General features: G+C 42.7%; 1 protein-coding gene across 3 annotated transcripts in view; it reads left to right on the top strand.

The window, feature by feature from the left end:
* The window catches only part of LOC140733042 (uncharacterized), a 47,741-nt gene that overhangs the window by 11,062 nt on the left and 15,507 nt on the right, over positions 1-21,172 (top strand). The window contains exon 4 of one of the 3 annotated variants that reach the window (XR_012100209.1): positions 13,213-13,402. The exons of 1 other annotated variant lie outside the window; for it this stretch is intronic. Coding sequence is in view for 1 of the 2 variants with exons in the window: in XM_073055832.1 (XP_072911933.1) it covers positions 13,206-13,402 (197 nt within the window). In the remaining variant the exon portion in view is untranslated. Of the gene's footprint in view, positions 1-13,205; positions 13,403-21,172 lie in introns of all 3 variants that reach the window. One more of the 3 variants, XM_073055832.1, reaches the window with a different exon arrangement.

The raw sequence follows: 21,172 nt of genomic DNA, 5'->3' as shown, positions 1-21,172 counted from the left end.
TGATTGGACAGAATTTGTTCGGCGCTTTCATGTGGGTCTTATAAATCAGTATGCAACAAGGACATGGTGTTATATGGGCTGTGTTAAACAGGGCATTTTGTTTGTATACTTCGACATCAGACTCTGACAGCAGACATTTTTAGACTATTTTATGAGTTTTGCCATGGGGGGAAGATTTAAGAATGTTTTCAAAGTTTTCTGAACAATTTAATATCACCACTGATGCCTGGGAATCCTCGGCCCATTATTGTTCAAAATGGAGAAAGAATATTCAGAACAATAATGAGTGCCTTGAGCACATCTATGAGGTGCGATAGAAATAAATGGCAAAAGGAGTGCATCATGTCACAAAGTACCCACACACTCAACCTACAAAGCATCTCGTGACCAATCAAAATCCAGAGACAGCATGCATCTGTTACGTGGTGGTTCTGGGCATGACTAAGTGCATCCCCCCGCCCCCCCAGACATTATGGGAGGTCAGGGAAGAAATGATGGATGGTGGATATTGTGCCTCAGAAATCCCCCCAGTAACCTCTCTATAAATGAAGTCCTTACAACTGAAGTCAAGCTCACCAGCCTGTAGTTCCCTGGTCTGTCCTTGCTACTCTTCTTAAACAATTGAACAGCATTGGCCACACATCAGTGGAACCTCATCAGTGTCTAAAGACGTAACAAGAACTTCCGTCATTTCTCCCCTGACCTCCCATAATGTCTGGGAGTTACCTAACCTATCAAAACCCTTATGAAAGCCCATACAGGTAACACCCTAAACACAAGAGATTCTGCAGATGCTGGAAATCTTGAGGAAACAGCTCCAAGCTGTTTATTCAGCTCAATAGACAACGAAAGTGTCACTGCCCTGCCTTCATCGCTTCAGTAACCTCTTTGTATAATTCCAAAATCTCCAGCAGAAATGACCTCCCACAAACAAAACCATGCTACTATTCCTGATTAGACCTTGATGGTAGATATTGTGCCTCAGAAATCCCCCCAGTAACCTCCCTATAAATGAAGTCCTTACAAATGAAGTCAAGCTCACCAGCCTGTAGTTCCCTGGTCTGTCCTTGCTACTCTTCTTAAACAATTGAACAGCATTGGCCACACATCAGTGGAACCTCACCAGTGTCTAATGACGAAACAAGGACTTCTGTCTAATCAGGAATAGTAGCATGGTTTTTGTGGGAGGTCATTTCTGCTGGACATTTTGGAATTATAGCTCAAATTTCAAATTGAAGGCCTGTCATTGCCGAAATCTTGGACTTTGACATTCTGCAAACTTTATTTACTTGTGCACAAGAGCTCAGCCCATCATTGAATTGTAGAACAGCTCAAAATTTCCAACTTTTATGCAAGTTTTGATCAAACAGAAACAAAATGCTTTTCTGAATCCCATTACGTAATTGCATATTCAAGTAAACAATTGTAATACATATTTCAGATGTTGCTAACCAAAAAACTCTACATGTTAAAGACCGGTATTATTGAGAATTAGTAAAATAACTATTCAATAGCTAGTAAATACCATGAGGCTTTCATTAGCATTACCTTGTCTGGGTATGGCTGGTGGCCTTGGTTCCCAAGTTTGAACAAAGAAGCTGTGCAAGGTGGAGGTAGGTTCACATGGTTTGAGTTTTCCTTCAGAATCAGGTTTTATATGACCGGCGCATGTTGTGAAATTTGTTAACTTAGCAGCAGCAGAACAATGCAATACATGAATGGTAATATGGAAAAAATTTTAAAACCAGCAAATCATTACAGTAAGTGCATATATATGTATATTAAATAGTTAAATTAAAAATAGTGCAAAAACAGAAACAATACAAAAACAAAAAACAAGAAGTGAGGTAGTGTTCATGGGTTCAATGTCCATTTAGGAATCGGGTGGCAGAGGGGAAGAAGCTGTTGCTGAATTACTGAGTGTGTGCCTTCAGGCTTCTGTACCTCCTTCCTGATGATAACAATGAGAAGAGGGCATCTCCTGGGTGATGAGGGGTCCTTAAAAATGGATGCCGCCTTTCTGAGGCACCACTCCTTGAAGATGTCTTGGATACTACAAAGGGTAGTATCCAAGATGGAGGTGACTAATTTTACAGCTTTCTGTAGCTTCTTTTGATCCTGTACAGTAGCCCCACCCCCCCATACCAGAGAGTGATGCAGCCTATCAGAATGTATGGTATATCTGCAGAAGCTTTTGAGCATTTTAGGTGACAGACCAAATCTTCTCAAACTCCTAATGAAATACAGCTATTGTCTTGTCAGAGATCTTGACATCCAGGAACTTGAAGTTGTTCACTCTCTTCACTTTTGATCCCTATATGAGGATTGGTTTGTGTTCCCTCATCTTACCCTTCCTGAAGTCCACAATCCACTCTTTGGTCTTACTGACGCTGAGTGACAGGGCAACACCACTCAACTAACTGCTATATCTGGCTCCTGTACTCCCTCTCATCACCATCTGAGATTCTGCCTAAAGTACTTGTATCATCAGCAAAGTTTATAGATGACATTTGAGCTATGCCTAGCCACACAGTCATGGGTATAGAAAGAGTAGAGCAGTGGGCTAAGCACACATCCCTGAGGTGTGCCAGTGTAGATCATCAGCGAGGAGGAGATATCACCAATCTGCAAATTGTGGTTTCTCGTTAGGAAGTCGGGGATAGACTCCAGATTCTGGAGTGGTTCTGAAAGACGGGAAAATTGCGAAGAAGGGAGAAAATTACCGGGCAGTGGTTGGGAAGATGTTGGGGTCAATTGTTGAGGATGTGGTTTTGGTGTACTTGGAAGCACATGATAAAATGGGCCACAGTCAGCATGGTTTCCTAAAGGGAAAATCTTGCTTGACAAATTTGTTGGAGTTCTTTGAAGAAATAACAAGCAGGATAGACACAGAAGAATCAGTTGATGTTGTGTACTTGGATTTTCAGAAGGGCGTTTGACAAGATACTACACACAAAGCTGCTTAACAAGCAACAAGCCCATGCTATTACAGGAAAGATTTTAGCATGGATAAAGCAGTGGCTAACTGGCAGGAGGCAAAGAGTGGGAATAATGGGAGCCTTTTCTGGTTGGCTGCCAGTGACTCGTGTTGTTCCACAAGGGTCTGTGTTGGACCTCATTCTTTTTATGTTATATGTCAATGATCTGAATGATGGACTTAATAGTTTGATTGCAAAGTTTGCAGATGATACAAAGATAGGTGGAGGGGCAGGTGATTTTGAGGAAGTAGAAAGGCTACAGAAGGACTTAGATGGATTAGGAGAATGGGCAAATTAGATGGATTAGAAGAATGGGCAAAGAAGTGGCAGATGGAATACAGTGTTGGGAAGTGTGTGGTCAATGCGCTTTGGTAGAAGAAATGAAAGCATTGACTACTTTCTAAATGGAGAGAAAATACAAAAATCTGAGGAGCCAAGGGATTTGGGAGTCCTTGTGCAGATTCCTTAAAAGTTAATTTGCAGGTTGAGTCTGTGAAGAGGAAGGCAAATGTAATGTTAACATTTATTTCAAGAGGACTGGAATATTAAGCAAGGATGTATTGTTGAGACTTTATAGAGCACTAGTGAGGCCTTATTTGGAGTATTGTGAGCAGTTTTGGTCTCCTCATCTTAGAAAGGATGTGCTGAAATTGGAGAGGGTTCAAAGGAGGTTCATAAAACTGATTACAGAATTAAACGGCTTTTCATATGTAGACCGTTTGATGGCTCTGGACCTGTATTTATTGGAATTCAGAAGAATGAGGAGCGACCTAATTGAAGCCTATGGAATGGTGAAAGACCTCATTATAGTGGATGTGGAGAGGATGTGTCCAATGGTAGGAATGTCTTAAGACCAGAGAACGAACACAGCCTCAGAATAGAGGCATGTTCTTTTAGAATGGAGATGTGGAGGAATTTCTTTAGCCAGAGAGTAATTATTCTGTGGATTATTCATTCCCACAGGCAGCTGTGGAGGCTGAGTCTTTATGCATATTTAAGGCAGAGGTTGATAGATTCTTGATTGGTCAGAGCATGAAGGGATACGGGGGAAAGTCAGCAGATTGGGGCCGAGAGGAAAAATGGATCAGCAATGATGAAATGGCAGAGCAAACTCGATGGGCCAAATGGCCTAATTCTGCTCCTAGAGTATGGTCTTCTGGCATGGGTGAGAGGGGCACAGCTATTTCTATATTTGCTGGGACAGCCGTACAAACCCATCAGCTTGAGTCAGTCACATCTGTCAGGGAAAGGGCAAGAGATTAATCCAACCACCATCATTTGGACACTCAGTGGTTTTATTTTTCTACATTGTTAGGCACCTTCTTACAGCAAGAGGCATGAATCCACGATGGCTTTTCTCTGTATTAGTGACCAGCAATATCTGAAATGGTACTTCAATCAGTAAAATCATGCAGTACTCCAGCTACATAGTTTTCCATTAAGATATTAGATAGATACATGAATGTGCAGTGAATGGAGGGATATGGATATTGTGTAAACAGAAGGGAGTATTTTAGTTAGGTGTTTAATCACTACATTAATTACTTTATATATAAAACTTATATATAAAAACAGCAGAGTTCCTAGTCGGTAACCTTCTGTCCTTTTGGAAATCCACGAGTCATGGTTCAGCCAAGTTCAAAGGATTCACAGTACATTTATTCTCAAAGTATGTATAATCTATACAACCTTGAGTTTTGTCTCCTTACAGGCAGCCACAAAACAACACAAGAGCACCCATTTAAAAGAAAGACCAACAGACAGCCAGTGCATGGGGGGGTGGGGGGAACACAAATTCTGCAATTAAAAGCAAGCAACGGCATTCAGTGAATGTGAGTCCATAGACGTGATGCTTGGAGCAGGCCCACAGCCTCAGCCTCAATTCATCACACAAGGCACAAAATATAGTGGAGTTTGCAGACAGGAAGGGCAGAGCAGGCTCACAACCTCAATCTCACTGCAGCGGAGAGCAGAGCAGTGAGCAGAACTGGCATGACTCTTGCCTTTTCAATCCATCTGGCCTAGTATTTAAATCATCCCAACACCTGGTTATCTCTTGCTGTAGGACCCAGGCCTTGTCGCATTCTTGCAGTCTGGGTCTGGACCCCACATTTCAGCCTGTACCCAACCTTTCCAAATTGGCCCAGCACTTCAATTGATCAAACCTCGCTCTCGGTTCAGGTGGACAGGTTCCAAAACTCCTCCGAACTGACTTTTTCTGCTTCATCCACTCCAACTCTGATGTATTCTCGAACAGACCTCACCTCAACCTCGCTTGCATCTGCACGTCTCGACCCTTGGGTCAGCCTCACATTTTCATTGTTTGTGGTGACCATTTACCACAATTTTCCATAAGTATTTAGTTGTCTAGCCAGATAGGCAGCATCAACTACCTCATCTGTGGGCAAGCATATTCTAATTGTAAATCCAAATGGCTAAGTCATTGTGGATCTCGTGCATCTTGGTCATAGTCACAGAGCAATACATCTCATCCTCAGGGCTCATCCAACTAGTCACAATTTCCTGTGCTTAGCCCATGTCCCAGACAGCCCTGCCTCTCTGTACCCATCTAAGTGTTTCTAAAATGATACCTTTGAACTCTCAACCGCTTCCTCTGTCAACTTACTCAAAATATTAACAACCCCGTACATACGAAGTTTGCCCCTCAAAGACCTTTTAAATCTTTCTCCTTTCATCTTTGTAAATCTTTTCTGCGCCCTTGTCAGTTTAATCTTTCACAAAATAGGGCGAACAAAACTATACACAGTACTCCAAGAGCCACCTGATCATCTATTGACCACATGTCAATAGACAATAGGTGCAGAAGTAGACCATTCGGCCCTTCGAGCCCGCACCGCCATTTCGAGATCATGGCTGATCATCTACTATCAATACCCGGTTCCTGCCTTGTCCCCATATCCCTTGATTCCCCTATCCATAAGATACCTATCTAGCTCCTTCCTGAAAGCATCCAGAGAATTGGCCTCCACTACCTTCCGAGGCAGTGCATTCCAGACCCCCACAGATCTCTGGGAGAAGAAGTTTTTCCTTAATTCTGTCCTAAATGACCTACCCCTTATTCTCAAACCATGCCCTCTGGTACTGGACTCTCCCAGCATCTGGAACATATTTCCTGCCTCTATCTTGTCCAATCCCTTAATAATCTTATATGTTTCAATCAGATCCCCTCTCAATCTCCATAATTCCAGCATGTACAAGCCCAGTTTCTCTAACCTCTCTGCGTAAGACAGTCCAGACATCCCAGGAATTAACCTCGTGAATCTACGCTGCACTTCCTCTACAGCCAGGATGTCCTTCCTTAACCCTGGAGACCAAAACAGTACACAATACTCCAGGTGTAGTCTCACCAGGGCTCTGTACAAATGCAAGAGGATTTCCTTGCTCTTGTACTCAATTCCCTTTGTAATAAAGGCCAACATTCCATTAGCCTTCTTCACTGCCTGCTGCACTTGCTCATTCACCTTCAGTGACTGATGAACAAGGACTCCTAGATCTCTTTGTATTTCTCCCTTACCTAACTCTACACCGTTCAGATAATCATCTGCCTTCCTGTTCTTACTCCCAAAGTGGATAACCTCACACTTATTCACATTAAACGTCATCTGCCAAGTATCTGCCCACTCACCCAGCCTATCCAAGTCACCCTGAATTCTCCTAACATCCTCATCACATGTCACACTGCCACCCAGCTTAGTATCATCAGCAAATTTGCTGATGTTATTTTCAATGCCTTCATCCAAATCATTGACGTAAATTGTAAACAGCTGTGTTCCCAATACCAAGCCCTGTGGCACCCCACTAGTCACAACCTGCCATTCCGAGAAACACCCATTCACCACTACCCTTTGCTTTCTATCTGCCAACCAGTTTTCTATCCATGTCAATGTCTTCCCCCCGATGCCCTGAGCTTTGATTTTACCCACCAATCTCCTATGTGGGACCTTATCAAATGTCTTCTGAAAATCGAGGTACACTACATCCACTGGATCTCCCCCATCTAACTTCCTGGTTACATCCTCGAAAAACTCCAACAGATTAGTCAAGCATGATTTACCCTTGGTAAATCCATGCTGGCTTGGCCCAATCCTATCACTGCTATCTAGATATGCCACTATTTCATCCTTAATATTGGACTCTAGCATCTTCCCCACCACCGATGTCAGGCTGACAGGTCGATAGTTCTCTGTTTTCTCCCTCCCTCCTTTCTTAAAAAGTGGGATAACATTAGCCATTCTCCAATCCTCAGGAACTGATCCTGAATCTAAGCAACATTGGAAAATGATTACCAATGCATCCGCAATTTCCAGGGCCACCTCCTTTAGTACCCTAGGGTGCAGACCATCTGGACCTGGGGATTTGTCAGCCTTCAGTCCCATCAGTCTACTCATCACCGTTTCCTTCCTAATGTCAATCTGTTTCATTTCCTCTGTTACCCTATGTCCTTGGCCCATCCATACATCTGGGAGATTGATTGTGTCTTCCTTAGTGAAAACAGATCTAAAGTACTCATTAAATTCTTCTGCCATTTCTCTGTTTCCCATAACAATTTCACCCAATTCATTCTTCAAGGGCCCAACATTGTTCTTAACTATCTTCTTTCTCTTCACATACCTAAAAAAGCTTTTGCTATTTTCCTTTATATTCCTGGCTAGCTTGCGTTCGTACCTCATTTTTTCTCCCCGTATTGTCTTTTTAGTTAAGTTCTGTTGTTCCTTAAAAACTTCCCGATCATCTGTCCTCCCACTCACCTTAGCTCTGTCATACTTCCTTTTTTTTTAATGCTATGCAATCTCTGACTTCCTTTGTCAACCACGATGGCCCCTTTCCCCCCTTTGAATTCTTCCTTCTCTAGGGGATGAACTGATTTTGCACCTTGTGCATTATTCCCAAGAATATCTGCCATTGCTGTTCCACTGTCTTTTCTGCTAGGCTATCCGTCCAGTCAACTTTGGCCAGCTCCTCCCTCATGGCTGCATAGTTTCCCCTGTTCAACTGCAACACTGACACCTCCGAGCTGCCCTTATCCTTCTCAAATTGCAGATAAAAACTTATCATATTATGATCACTACCTCCTAATGGCTCCCTTACTGCAAGATCGCTTAACAAATCCTGTTCATTACATAACACTAAATCCAGAATAGTCTTGTCCCTGGTCGGCTCTCGTACAAGCTGTTCCAAGAATGCATCCCGTAGGCACTCTACAAACTCCCTATCCTGCGGTCCAGCACCAACCTGATTCTCCCAGTTCACCTGCATGTTGAAATCCCCCATAACTACTGCGACATTACTTTTGCCACATGCCAATGTTAACTCCCTATTCAACTTGCACCCAATATCCATGCTACTGTTTGGTGGCCTGTAGACAACACCCATTTGGGTCCTTTTGCCCTTACTGTTCCTCAATTCTATCCACACAGACTCTACTTCTCCTGACCCTATGTCCCCCCTTGCAAAGGACTGAATTTCATTCCTCACCAACAGGGCCACCCCACCCCCTCTGCCCACATTTCTGTCCCTACGATAGCACGTATACCCTTGAACATTCATTTCCCAGGTCTGATCTCCCTGCAGCCATGTCTCCGTTATCCCAACAACATCATAGTTACCCATTTGCACCTGGGCTTCAAGCTCATCCGCCTTATTTCTGACACTTCGTGCATTCAGATACAGAATTTTTAGCCCATTTCTCCTCTCTCTGTTTGAATCGCTGCCTATTGTGCTTAACCCAGCTCCCCGAACTCCCATCGGGCTATACGCCCCTAGAATTTTGTTGTCCTTCCTAAATTTACTTATTCTTTCAACACATTTAACTCCATGTTCCGTCAGACCATCCCTCTGTACATGTGTCCTCCTTATCACTTGTTCCGCCCCACCTTTCTCTACTACACACTTAATATTCCAGAACCGTGTAGTCCCCACCTGTCCTTTATTCTTCCTCTCGCTATCCTCTCTCACATTCTGGATCCCCGCCCCCTGCAAATTTAGTTTAAACCCCCCCAAGAAGCACTAGCAAACTTCCCTGCAAGAATGTTTGTACCACTCCAGTTCAGGTGTAAACCATCCCTTCGGAACAGATCCTACCTTCCCTGGAACAAAGCCCAATTATCTACAAACCTGAAGCCCTCCCTCCTGCACCATCCTCTCAGCCACGTATTAATCTTTATAATCTTTCTATTCCTTGCCTCACTCGCACGTGGCACAGGTAGCAATCCAGAGATTGTTACCCTGGGGGTCCTGCTCTTCAGCTTCGCACCTAACTCCCTGAACTCCCTACGCAGGACCCCCTCACTCATCCAACCCACGTCATTGGTCCCTACATGGACCACAACATCTGGATTCTTGCTCTCCCTCTCGAGAATAACCTGCACCCGATCTGAGATGTCTCGGACCCCGGCACCAGGGAAGTAACATACCATCCAAGACTCCCGATCTTCCCCACAAAATCTCCTATCCGCCCCCCGACTATAGAATCCCCTATCAATACCGCTCTCTTCTCTCCTCCCCTTCCTAGTCGAGGGTCCAACCTCAGTGCCAGAGACAGGACCACTGCAGATTGTTCCTGGTAGGTCATCCCCACCAACAGTATCCAAAACAGTATACTTATTTTTGATGGGAACGGCCACAGGGGTGCTCTTCTCTCTCTGTCTGCTCCCCCTGCCTCTCTTGACTGTCACCCATTTGCCTACCTCCTGTCTTTTCGGTGTGACTACCTCCCGATAACTCTTATCTGTCTCTGCCTCTGCCTCCCGAATGATCCGAGGTTCATCCAGCTCCTGCTCCAATTCTCTAACTAGGTCTGATAGGAGCTGCAGCTGGATGCACCTATTGCAGGTGTGGTCATCAGGGACAACTGTGTTGACCCTGACCTCCCACATCCTGCATACGGAGCACACCACTGCTCTAACTGTCTCCCCCATTACCTGATCCCAGATTAGTCAGAATAAATGAAAAGCAGGCTGCTTGCCAAAGTCCTCTTGCGTCGAAGCCCGCTGTTTATGCCACAACTGGAATATTGCATACTGTTCTGGTCGCCCCACAAGAGGAAGGATGTTGAGGCTTTAGAGAGGGTGCAAAAGAGGTTTGCCAGGACGCTACTTGGTTTAGAGGGCATGTGCTATCACAAGAGACTGAACAAACTTGGCTTGTTTCCTCTGGAGCTGTGGAGGCTGAGGAGAGATCTGATAGAGGTTTATAAGATTATGAGAAGCATAGATAGAGTAAGACCATAAGATTTAGGAGCAGAAGTAGGCCATTCAGCCCATTGAGTCTGCTCCACCATTCAATCATGGGCTGATCCACTTCATCCAGTCATCCCCACTCCCCTGCTTTCACCCCATACTCTTTGATGCCCTGGCTAATCAAGAACCTATCCATCTCTGCCTTAAATACACTCAATGACTTGGCCTCCACAGCCACTTGTGGCAAAAAATTCCACAGATTTACCACCCTCTGACTAAAGTAATTTCTCCGCATCTCAGTTCTAAAAGGACGTCCTTCAATCCTGAAGTCGTGCCCTCTTGTCCTAGAATCCCCATACCATGGGAGTAGACAGGGAGTTTCTGTTTCCGAGGGTTGAAATGTCTAATACCAGAGGGGATCCATTGAAGGTGAGAGGAGGTAGTTTCAAAGGAGATGTGAGGGGCAAGTTTTTTTACTCAGAGTAGTGAATGTCTGGAATGCGCTGCCTGGTATGGCGGTAGAGGCAAATACATTGAAGTCTTTTAAGAGACGTTTAGATAGGCACATGAATGTGAGGAAGATGGAAGGATATGGCCATTGTGTAGGTAGGAGGGATTAGTTTTGGTTTTTTTTAAATTTACTTTTTACCTGGTTCAGCACAACATCGTGGGCCAAAGGGCCTGTTTCTGTGCTGTACTCTTCCATGTTCTAATCCACAACATTATCCACAACCCAACAATTCCTCTTTCATACCAAATTATTTATTTACTATAATCAATATCTATGTAGCTGTCACTTTCTGGGATAGAAATTGTAACCTTCATGAGTAACAGCAATTCTGTCTCAGACTTATGAATTGGATTCCTTATCCTTACCTTACTCCTCTAGTTGAAGACTGTGCTCAGAGGAAATAGCCATTTCACAGACAACAATCCATCTTGCAATCATACAAATTTCAATGAGATATATTTTACTCTTATTTCTAAACTCCAATGTGAAGAGCCTGTGGTGAACTACATATACCTGTCTGGACACGCCCCTCTGCTGACTGCTCCTGTGGCTCCTCCCACAGACCCCTGTATAAAGGCGGTTGGAGGCACTGCTCCCCCCTCAGTCTCCAGGATGTTGTGTGGTCGTTTCTTGCAGCTAATAAAAGCCTATCTTTTGCCTCTCATCTCTGAGAGTTATTGATGGTGCATCAAAGCCCACTTTATTCTTCCCCAAGATTACCCTCGCATTTCTGAAATCACCCAATACCGTGGTGTTTAAAGCTTCATTCAATATTCCAGGTGTAGCCTTGCCAAAATTTTGCTTAATGAGAGCAAGATTTCCTTTCTCCTGTATTCCAGTCTCCTTGCAAAAAAATGACAATACTGTATACAATTTGTTACCTGCATTGTGTTGGGCTTCATTAGTTGGGGAACTGAGTTCAACAGCCGTGAGGTAATGCTGCAACTCTATAAAACCCTGGTTAGACCACTCTTGGAATATGGTGTTCAGTTCTGATCACCTCATTATAGGAAGGATGTGGAAGGTGTGTAGAGGAGGATGCTGCCTGGACTAGAGGCCATGTCTAGGGCTTTTCTCTTTGGAGCGAAGGAACATGATAGTTGATCTGATAGAGGTGTACAAGATGCTAAGACACATAGAAAGAGTCAGAGACTTTACCCTATGATAGAAATGGCCAATACAAAAGGAACATAATTTAAGGTGATTAGAGGATAATGGGGGAGGGGTGACAAAGGTAAATTCTTCACACAGAGAGTGGTAGGTGTAAGAGAGTGATAGGTGTGTGAAATGTCCTGCCAGGGTTGGTGGTAGAGGTGGATACATGGGGGTATTTAAGAAATTCTTAGATAGACACCTGGATAATATAAAAATTGTGGGTTATGTTTAAGGGAAGGGTTAGATTGATCTTAAGTGTAGATTAAGTCAGAACAACATCATGGGCCAAATGGCCTGTAATAACATCACAAGACATAAGAGCAAAATTAAGCCATTCGGACCATGGAGTCTGCTCCACCATGGCTGATATATTATGCCTCTCAATCCCATTCTCCTGCTTTCTCCCCATAACCTTTGATGCCCTTAGTAATCAAGAACCTATCAACCTCAACTTTAAATATATTCAATAACTTGACCTCTACAGCCACCCATGGCAATAAACCTATCAACCTCAACTTTATATATCTTCTTCGGCTGTCCATCGATTTTCGATGATGACTGAGGCCTGAAGACCTGCAGTTGCCCATGCTGCAAGTCTCCCCTCTCCATGCCACCGATGTTGTCCAAGGGAAGGCATTAGGACCCATACAGCTTGGCACCTGTTGTCGCAGGACAGTGTGTGGTTAAGTGCCTTGCTCAAGGACACAACATGCTACCTCAGCTAAGGCTCGAACTAGCAACCTTCAGATCACTAGACCAACGCCTTATCTACTTGGCCATGCGCCACGCTATCTTTTAATATACTCAATAACTGGACCTCCACAGCTACCCATGGCAATACACACTGCAGATTCACTGCCTTCTGACTGTAGGAATTTCTCCTAATCTCTGTTCTAAATGGACACCCCTCTAGTTTAAGGCCATGCCCTCTGGTCCTAGACTCACCCAGTACAGGAAACATCCTACCCTCATCCACTCCATCTAGGTCTTTCAGTATTTGATAGATTTCAATGAGATCACCTCCTCAAATGCCCTTTGTACGCTCGCCCTTTCATTTTTGTGATCCTCCTCTGGATCCTCTCCAATGCCAGCACCTCTTTTCTCAGATAAGGGCCCAGCCCTGCTCACAATACTCCAGATGTGGTCTGATAGAGCCTCAGCATGACATTTTGTCAAAGGTTTTCTAAAAATCCAAGTAAACAATGTTCACTGACCTTTCTTTAATATCGACAACTCTGCCAATTTGTGAGCTGTCTGTAAACTTGAAAATCAGCCCCCTTATCTTTTCATCCAAAGAGTAGCCTCCATAATAACAGTTTTTTAAAGATGTTTGTATGTTTTTGAGTTTTATTTCAACTCCAGTGAATAGCTTGCCAAAGATTGCTGTATCAACCAACCTCGCAAATGCAACGGCCTCCATCGAGCAAGTTGGTAATGTGCCCAGAACTCCACATGAGTTGAAGGTGCAACCAGTCAATCTGAGAGAAAACAGGTCTTTTACAGCTGAAGAATTGGGGCAACTAGAAACGAGGAATCAAGATACAAATAGAATGTTAAAGGTGAGAACAACATTCAGTGCTTTCTGAATATAGTTTTTTTTTGCAAAGGATTGGTTTTTTTGAACAAAACTTTACTTACTCTTGGTAGCTTTTGGTAGTTTTCCAAAATGTGTTATAACCAGTGAAATATTGCTGCTTGACAATGTTTCCACACAGATGTGTGTAAATAAAGATGAAGGGATAAAATGAGAATTCCTTGTTTTGACTTGAATAGTAAAACACAGCCTGAAAGCAAGGTGTGTTTTTGTTGCATCACATTGTTCTGTTCAGTCTGAGGCAACACAGCCTTGGCCAAGGACTCCGAGTGAGAAGGCCTGAAAAGATTCACATCTACTGTCCCCATCACACCTATCTTTGACTCCGCCTGTTTCAATCTTGAATTTCTCTGAAGAGCATTATCTCTGGTTTTCAAAGACATCACTGGCAGAGTTATTTGACCTTCTCTAAGCAGGCTGCATATGCAGATTGAACACAGATGCCTACTTGTTAAAGTTCACAACTACCCTCAACTTTCTCAGCTTCAGATAATTTCCTGCAGTGGTCTCTCATCTGTACCCCATCTCACAGTTTGCTCCTCTGCAGAGCATCAAGTAGTCACTTACTCTTTACACAAGGAAAAGCAATCTACATGTTTTCCTTCAGCAAGTAATGTGAGATGGAATGATAGCATTGTGGAATTCCTCAAGGTTTAGATAATCAGCTGTACTTTAATTTCTGGCTGCTCCCCCACCCAGAACATGGAGCTCTTCATAAGGAATTAGCACCCCTTAAATGTAAAAGCTATGACCAACCATGTTTTGGAGAAAACTCATAAGCAAAGTTTCCAGAGATCCACAATTTTTATCATTTGATTTCCTTGTTTTTAAGGGCAGCACTGTGTGAATAAAGGTAATCTGCTTTATTGGCTTCTATCTCCTATCTGTTTTCCAACAAATATAATAGAACACCACAATAATAAAGGCCAAATAAGTGCTTGGTACCAAGTAAAGAATGGTTCTGGCCAGTTCAAAATGCAGGTATCCACATTAGTACCTACATTATAGCACTTTACATCCTCCAGTTTGAACAGTGACTGGTATGTTACTTCATTGTACTTTAAAAGAGCCATCCACTTCAACTAAGTGCTTTTGTTGTAGGAAATCAGAGCAAACCTTTACTGTTGTGTGTTGCTATAGTGGGAATCCGGTAAGAAACTTCACCCTTTGCTAGCCATCTCACAGCAATAATTTGTCCTCAGATTGGTGTGGATGTCCTGTCTTTGAAGGTTGGTGCAGGGTTGGCTACAGCAAGTGATATGACAAACTGAGACATAGGGCATCCTGGAGGGCACATAATGGAGCATTGTTAGGGTCTGATAATAGCCACTTCATGTGTTGACACGCCCTAAACTTTCTCATCACCTCCAATTGGATATAATGAAAGTTGCTTTTTCCCCCTTCTCCTGTTTGGCAGCACATTTCTCCCTTCTGGATCTCTCTCTCTTCAGTAAATAAGTTTACTGAACATAGTCAAGGAAATGAAGAGATGTGGAGTAAGTGCAGGAAAGGAGTGCTGAGGTAAAAGACAGCTTTGAATGTATTGATTAGTGGACAAGTAGTCGTCTATAGTTTCTTTTTTTTTCTTAAGAGGTATGTGTGTGTAACTGCCTACCTAATTGCCAGTGTGATGGATTTCACTCGGTAAATGCTCAACCATTGTGCTGTCGTTGCGCTGATTGTACGCACATCAGTATCTTCCCTGGTATGTTCTCATAATGGGTCCTAAACTGAGCTGATGAGCTCGTGTTGGCTTTATGGTGCCTTTCCTGCCAGATATGATGGAATATTCCATTTCTATAGTAATGGGGATGTGTAAAGGTGTATATGTTGTTTAAGGTAGATACTTCTGTTTATTTCGTAAAATGATTGTAACTACATTGTTACATTGATCATATTCTAATTCATGAGTAGTCTTAAATTAACGTTGTTAGTATTTAAAGATGGTATGTCCTAGAGCTGAATAAAAAGGAGCTCCTTGTCCTCTGAGAGATAGAGGTTGCCAGGAGTTCACCTGGATAATAATAGTATGAAGCTATTATTGTGTTTTTCAGGTGGTTATCTTTTTGTAAATATTTGTGGTTTTCTTTTTACTATTTTCCTAAGTTTGATTTTTGATACACTTAGTAAACACTCTTGCACTAAAGTACTAAGCGACTCCACACATTTTTTCCCTTTGGTCATAACCCATGTATCTAACAGTCTTTTAGCATCCAGGGTGCATGATCTGCTGTTTGAGTGGTCCAAGTGTTGTAGCCTGCACATGATGCATTTTGATGTGTGAGAATCCTAACCCTTGTAAGATCATAATATTTCTTTCACTCTTAGTCCACAATGCAGCCTGTGCCATTCATTGCGGCAAACTATTCCCTGGCTGAAGGGAGGGAAGGCCTCCTGGCTTCCTGTCACAAAAAAGAACCTTTTTCTTTGTGGACCCCATTCACCACTTTTTTTAGGCCACAACCCAAGTGCTGGAGCATGTGCAATTCTGAGAGCAATGTTTCAGTATTTACCTTTAAGTTGTTTTTTTTCTCTCTCTAACTATTGTAGAACAAACAACATCAGGAAGATTTAATGGAAAAATGCCTACATGCGAGAGGGGTGGAGCATTCCATTGCCTGCCATTCTTTATCAACTACAATGGGAGAGGCAGCCAATACCTTTTGTTGCCACTTTCCCAATGCTACCTGCAAACATAATCTCCTTAATATTCAACTCAATTTAACTATTAAAATCACTGGTTAGTGCACACTTGACCTCTTGTTTGCACAATGCCCCATTGTAATGAATTGATCTGCACAGTTTTTCACTATACTTACATAAATGTGACAATAAAAGTACAATTTACCTATTATTTTCAGCTAAGCATCTGAGTCATACAATCAGAGTTGTACAGTACAAAGGCCCTTCAGCCCAACTGGGCTGTGCTGAACAAGGTTCTCATCTAAGCTACACACACAAAATGCTGGTGGAACACAACAGGCCAGGCAGCATCTATAGGGAGAAGCACTGTCGACGTTTCGGGCCGAGACCCTTCGTCAGGACTCATCTAAGCTAGTCTCATTTGTTTGCATTTGGCCCATATCCCTCTAAACCCAGGGGTTCCCAACCTGGGATCCAGACCCCTTGCTTAATGGTATTGATCCATGGCATGAACAAAAAGGTTGGACACCCCTGCTCTTAACCTAGTCCATGTACATGGATGAAAGAAAAATGGAGAGCCAAGTGTGTGCGAAAGGTTAGATTGATCTTTGAGTAGGTTAAAAGGTCAGCATATTACCATGGGCTGAAGGGCCTGTACTGTAATGTACTGTTCTATGCTTTCTGTATTGGTACAAGTAGCTTTTAAAATTGTTAATGTATTTGCCTTAACTACTTCCTGTCCTCTGACTACTCATTCCTTATACTGATGACAATCTGGTTGAAAAATTGCCCCTCAGATTCCTATTAAATCAGTACCCTTTGAACATAAATCTATATTCTCTAGTTGTTGATGCTGCAATCCTGTGCTTATTCACCTGATTTATGCCCTTTATAATTTCATACACCTCCATCAGATCAACCCTCTTTCTCCTATGTTCCAGCAAATAAAGTCCAGACCTGCTCAATCTACCCCCATAACCCAGTCCCTCAAGACCTGGCAACATCATTGTCCCCTAAGGCCATCACCTTTTTGTGGTGGAGAGGGTTGCGAGTTCCCGAGATCCCGATACCAATGTGCTTTGCTCCTGTAGGGTCACCCATGGGGTGAAGTCAAAGGGAAGGATCCAGACATTTGGTATGCTGGTCTCCATTGATTGGAAGTTGATGCAATTATATAAGGCATTGTTGAGGTCATCCTAGTACAGGAAAGAATAATATTAAACTAGAAAGAGAGCAGAGAAGATTTATCTGGATTTTGCCAGGATTTGGGGGCCTGAGTTACAAGGAGAGGTTATGTAAATTAGGACTGTATTGTCTGGTATGCAAGAGACTAAGCGATATCTTGATAAAGATATACAAGACGACGAGGGGTATAGACAGGGTGAAAGTATGTAGTTATTCCAGGGAAAGAGTGCTAAACAGAAGAGGATATAGGTTCAAGATCAGAGATCTCAAGGACTCTCTACCTCAGGTTCTCGATATTTATTGCGTATTTATTTATTCTTTTGTATTTGCAATGTTTGCTGTCCTTTGTACATGGGTTGTTTGACTATCCTGTTGGATGCAGTTTTTCACTGATTCTATTGTGTTTCTTGGATTTACTATGCATACCCACAAACTGCAAATATAGAAGAAAAAGGTAATTGTAAATAAATAAGCAATAAATATCGAGAGCAGGAGATGAAGAGGCATTTAAATTGAACAGCATCTTCATGTAAAAGTGGTGATTATTTGGAATGAGCTGCCAGAAATTTAGCTGAGATGGGCACATTGGCAACATTTAAAAACTATCTAGATATGTACATGGATAGGAGAGGTTTAGAGGGCTTTGGGCCAAAGAAAGGCACTTGGGACTAGCTTGCTGGGTAAAACAGTAGTTAGATTGAAGTTTCTTTGTGAAATATAGACTCTTTGTGAAATATAGAGTTAGTAAACAGCCAGTGTATATATATCTGAAGATTGAAATATGTAGTATCATATGTATTTAAGGTGAGAGGGGAAAATTACAAAGGACGTGTGTGAGAAGATTATTTTAAAAACACAGTGGTGAAGGCCTGCATTATACAGCTAAAGATGGTGGTAGAGTCAAATAGTATAGCAGCATTTAATAGACTTAATAAGGCACATGAATATGCAGAGAAGAGAGGGATATGGTCAATGTGTGCTTAAGATTAATGAGAAATCATTGGTTTAATTTGCTCAGCAAAACTTGCTTGTCCGAAGGTCTTGTGCTATATGTTATTTGAATTATCAGCTGTATAGTAATGATCTCCTTGGGGAATTGCATCTAGCATTACAATTCAGTTTATTCATCAAATTGTCCTTTCCTTGCAGTCTTACTTCACCCTGGAGACCTAGAGCAAAGTTTCAGGCAAAGACAACCTGGGACTGGTGTAATATCTCATAATACTATGAAGTAACAGCTTTCCACCAGTTGAGAATGGGAGCCAGACCATGTTGCAATTTGTTTGAATCTATTAATTTCTGGGATCCAGCTTCATTATCTGAGACAACCTATATTGCCCCTTCCTAACATTCCTTGAGAAATTGCTGGTTAACAATCTTGAACAAGAGGATTATGGAGGTGTATTTTGTTAATGGTAGATAATGTTGAAGTGTAATGGTAACGGAAGATATAACTATTTATTTTGGCTGATGGTGTGTCAGTCAAACAAGTTACTTTTTGTTTGTTTGTCTGTGGGTCACTTCATGCAAACCATGCAGAAATGGTGCAGGATGGTTCACACCTAGTGAATTGCTGATCTTGGAAAGGCTGAGAAACTTTGATCAGAAAATAATGTAACAGAAACATTTAAAAAAACATTGGATAGAGACTTGAGATAATTCAGCTCTGGGCATTAAGGAACAGCACATGAGAAGTTGGAGTAAACAGTAGGTTTTATCTCAAGTACAAACGTTGTAGATTCAGTACAATGGAAAACATACCTCTGAAATCTCTGCCCTATTCTTCCCTCTCTATGATTCTGTGACTTTATACCAAATTTTGCAGTGCAGAGTCATTGTTCATTGTCTGTGTTCTTCCATGTTTTGTCATGCAACTAGCAGCACAAGAAGTAGATTCATAGCTCTAAGGAAATTTATGACGATGAACAATGGATAATTCCCCGGGTAATCTTATCAAAGTCTATGAAATTCATCTCCAACAGGACTTTGAAACAAAGTCCTTGTCTAGTGCCAATCCACCCCATTAGGTACTGAGCACACAACTGGACTCTTAATCATACCTCACCGCATCATCCAACATGTGTTTTCTGTCTCAAAGTTTCAATGTTGTAAAAAAGATGAGTTAAAAGAGATGGGGGAGTTGCACTGCTAAACAGGGATAATATCGCAGCTCCTCTCAGAGGAGACATAATGGAGGGCTTGTCCACTGAGTCTGTATGTGCAGAACTCGAAAATAGGAAGCGTGCAATCACTGTAATAGGTTTGTTCTACAGTCCTCCAATAGCACGGAGACATTGAGGAACAGATATGCAGGCAGATTAGGGAAAGGAATAGAAACAAAAGGATTATTATCATAGGGGACTTCAAATTCCCTAATGTAATCTGGGATCTTCTGAATGCAGGAGGTTTAGATGGGGCAGAATTTGATAGGTGCATCCAGGAGGGTTTCTTAAATCAGTGTATAGATAATCCATCATGAGGAAGGGCTGTACTGAATCTTATGTTGGGTAATAAGCCTGGCCAGGTGAGAAGCGTTCAGTGATTAAGTAGTTAGGGAACAGTGATACAGCTCCTTAAATTTTAAGATAGCTAAGATAAGAATAAGTATGAACCTTGCGGGAGAGTATTAAACTTGAGCAGGACAAATTATGGGAGCATTAAACAGGCAGGGAGATTTAATTTGGAAAACTTTTTGAGCAAGTCCACATCTGTCATGTGTAGAGTTTCTGAAAAGACCAACTGCAAGGAGTACAGGACAGGTACTCTATGTTCCAATCAGATGGAAGAATAAGGAAGGCAAGGTAAGAGAACCTTGGCTGTCAGAGAGGTGATACATTTAGTCAAGAAGAGAAAGGAAAGGCATGTAAAGCTGAAGTAGCCAAATTCCAACAGAGCACAGTAGGATTATAAAGATGCTACAAAACAACTCAAGAAGTGACTGTGGCCTTGACCAATATCTTCCTGTCCTCTCTAGCCACAAATGAGGTCCCGGAAGGATGGCAAGTAGCTAATATTGTCCTATTATTCAAGAAGGGAACCAGGGATAATCCTAGCAACACACGCAAAATTGTGTGTGTTGCTCAGGTTTCCAGCATCTGCAGATTTTCTCTTGTCAGGGATAATCCTGGAAACTATAAACCAGTGAGTCTCACATCAGTAGTAGGCAAGTTGCTGGAGAGAATTCTGAGGAATAGGATTTGTGAGCATTTGGAAAACCATGGCAAATTAGGGAGAACCAGCATGGCTAGAAGCAAGTCATGTCGTTCTAAATTGTTTGAGTTTTTTGACAAGGTGACGATATACAACATATAAAAAGTATTCAACCCACCCCCTTGGAAGTTTTCATGTTTTATTGTTTTACAACCTTGAAGCCTCTGGAGCTGATTATCTGCTATTTGTGAAGTGGGGTGCCGTGCGCAATCATAATCGATTGAAAATGGACGTGGGAGCACAGAGGAACATCTGGAAATCTCCAGGAAGACCTTCTTCGTTGCTGCTGCTGCTGTAAGGTCTGGGACTCTGCTGGGAAGAACAGGCCTCCAGTCCTCTGGGTCGCGTTGCCGATGGCCGTTGGCGGGGCCGTCTTAATACGCTCGGCAGAGGATGGTGCTTGGAGAAGCTGTGCCGGAGGGGATGGTCGTCGGTTTGGAGGTTCGACAGACTCGGAGTCCACTGCGGTCAGGTTGCTTTCAGTGTGTGCTGCATCTGTGAGGCTGGGTTCGACGGAGCTTTCATTGTCTCCTGCGTCTGCGAGGCTGAGTCGGGCGGCGCCGTGGAAGTCCATAGCCGGGGTATTCCCTTCTGCTGCCGGTGTGGAATGGCGAGTCTGTCAGGACCCTGGGGACTTGTGGAAACTGTGTGGTGATTTCTTTTGAACTTATGATCCTTTAACATCTTTGGAATATTT

Source organism: Hemitrygon akajei, chromosome 9 (assembly GCF_048418815.1).
Source record: "Hemitrygon akajei chromosome 9, sHemAka1.3, whole genome shotgun sequence".
NCBI classification, from domain to species: Eukaryota; Metazoa; Chordata; class Chondrichthyes; order Myliobatiformes; family Dasyatidae; genus Hemitrygon; species Hemitrygon akajei.
This window is presented reverse-complemented; position numbering and strand designations above follow the sequence as displayed.